We start from the raw sequence: 2,500 nt of genomic DNA, 5'->3' as shown, positions 1-2,500 counted from the left end.
ACAGATAAAATGAGCCACAGATATTTTATGTACTTTAAATATATATATATATATATATATATATATATATATATATATATATATATATATATATATATATATATATATATATATATATATATATATATATATATATATATAAAATATACACTGCCCTCCATAGTTTGGAAACACCCTTGGCACGATATCAGCATAAATCCTTATCAATTGTTGGTGCAAATACATTAAAGTAACTTGACATTATCATTGAAGACCAGCAGTAATAATTTTAATTTTGATTACATAATAATGGCATTATATACATGTCAAAGTCAGACATGCCCCTTTGCCAGCTGTGATGCCTGGTTACTGGTTTAAACTTGGCCCAGGTTTGTAAAAGAGTTTTGGGTCAGCACACCTTTAATAGCCTCAACAATTGATTGTCAATTAAGTTTAGAACACAATGAACCAATTAGAACCCAGTTTAGGTCAGATAGCTGCTAATGGTGGATATTTTGATGAATCGGAAAGTTTTTTTCTATCTATAAACTGTTTATGTAATAAAATATGTTTTCATAGTTTGTGTTGCCCCCTATCAGTGCAAAATTATCACAAATTAAAAAGGATTCATGCCAATATTGTCCAAAACCCCACTTTTCTAGGGCGTTTCCAAACTTTACTAAATATATATATATATGTATATGTGTACATAAAATATTTATGTATACAATCAGTTTAATAAAGATACAAATATTAAAAACGTGTTGTGTGTTTACAGTAAATAATTGGAATCATCTACATTTAAATTATTTTCTTTTTCCACCCAACTGTGTCTCCACCCTCATCTTCGTCCCTCAGCCAATAAGAAGAAGGAGCGTCCTGAAATCTCACTACCGTCGGACTTTGAGCACACCATCCATGTTGGTTTTGATGCAGTCACTGGAGAGTTCACTGTAAGTGTGAGCAAAAATCTTTTTCAACACTGGTCGCATGATCTATGTAGAAAACAATTCTATACATGGCATTTTTACATATCCATATATTTCTGTGTAATTACTCAGTCTGTTTATGACTCCATATTTAATTGTATATCTGGATAGTTTGAGGTGAAATAGTTTGAGTTTTCATCCAAACACTGACAACTAAATATTGACTTTTTTTTACTATAAAGATTAAATAAACCATGTTTCAGTGGAAAATTAAGACAAATTCCAGCTGTAATCTAAAAGTAACTTCTTAGTAACTTCTTAAATAGCACATTGAGGCTAAAATATGAACAAACTCCACCTGATTATAAAGAAATGGCATTTTTTTTATAAAAGTTTCAAAGCAAGCAACAAATAAAAATCGCTGTAGATTCCATTGATTTGACACGGGAGTTTTCAACTACAGAGAATAAGCTCGCAGCATTAACCTCTGGGCCCAGATCTATCTTCCTCTTTACAATTAGTTTATTATGTTTGATAAGATATTAAATGAGCTGTGCTCTTTGCCTGAACTATAAATCAGCTGTACATTTCCCTCTGTGACACTGAGTGGAGTTCAGTGTGCCTAATGAGTGTTAATGAGAGCCGGTGGGTCAGAACCACGTCGCCTCGCCAACAGAGACGCTTAAATTACTTCAGTCCATTAGACCTTAAACTGACGCCGGTGGTCAGATAACCAGCAGCGTGTCTTCACCACTAACACACTCATTCTGATTAGAACACAGCTGTACTGTGACCGTATTTATCTGTCTGTCTAGTTTACCTTTGCTTTTCTGAAAGCCTCATTTTTACTGTAATAATGTTGGGTACCATTACAGATTACCATGGTTTACACAGATTTCAGTACTTGTTTTTGTGGCTCTCTATGTAGGGCATGCCTGAGCAGTGGGCACGGTTACTCCAGACGTCCAACATCACCAAACTGGAGCAGAAGAAGAATCCTCAGGCGGTTCTAGACGTGCTTAAATTCTACGACTCTAAAGAAACGACCAACAGCCAGAAATACATGAGCTTTACAGGTGTGACACACTCTGTATATTACAGCTGTAGCTTTGTAGATGTTGGAGAGATCCATCTATCAATCCATCCATATGAATATATAAATAAATAAAATGAACAAAAATGATATCAGCGTTATGTCATCTAAAGATTAGTTCTATGGCTCTTTCTCATCAGTCATTCGTCTCTTTTTTATTTCAGATAAAGGTGTGGATAACTACAGCTCTTCCAACGCAGTGGTGAGTCATTGTGACTGTGTTTTCCAGCTTTATTTGTGACTTGCTGAGAGGAGTTTGAGGTCAGGAGGGGAATGTGGACAAATGTCCTCTCCGCTCACATGACAGATTGACAAAAGACTGGACAGGAGGAAGTTTGCCAGTGGGGAAGTGTGAAATAGAGGAGGGAATTGAGAGCTGAAATGGGGGGTTTAAAACAGGAGGGATGCAGTGAACAACAAGGTGACAGAGTCCTGTAAGGGCTGCCCACTCAACAGAAGGACAGAATTCATGCCAGCCACTCCAGGCTGTGCCAGCGGG

General features: G+C 36.0%; 1 protein-coding gene across 3 annotated transcripts in view; it reads left to right on the top strand.

The window, feature by feature from the left end:
- pak1 (p21 protein (Cdc42/Rac)-activated kinase 1) overlaps positions 1-2,500 on the top strand; it is a 64,345-nt gene that overhangs the window by 37,864 nt on the left and 23,981 nt on the right. For all 3 annotated transcript variants that reach the window (XM_067389146.1, XM_067389144.1, XM_067389145.1), the window contains exons 3-5: positions 838-932; positions 1,837-1,984; positions 2,166-2,203. In XM_067389146.1, coding sequence (XP_067245247.1) covers positions 838-932; positions 1,837-1,984; positions 2,166-2,203 — 281 coding nt within the window. The remainder of the gene's footprint in view (positions 1-837; positions 933-1,836; positions 1,985-2,165; positions 2,204-2,500) is intronic.

This window comes from Chanodichthys erythropterus, chromosome 7, assembly GCF_024489055.1.
Source record: "Chanodichthys erythropterus isolate Z2021 chromosome 7, ASM2448905v1, whole genome shotgun sequence".
NCBI classification, from domain to species: domain Eukaryota; kingdom Metazoa; phylum Chordata; class Actinopteri; order Cypriniformes; family Xenocyprididae; genus Chanodichthys; species Chanodichthys erythropterus.
The sequence above is the reverse complement of the archived record's forward strand: the minus strand, read 5'-3'. Positions and strand labels throughout refer to the sequence as shown.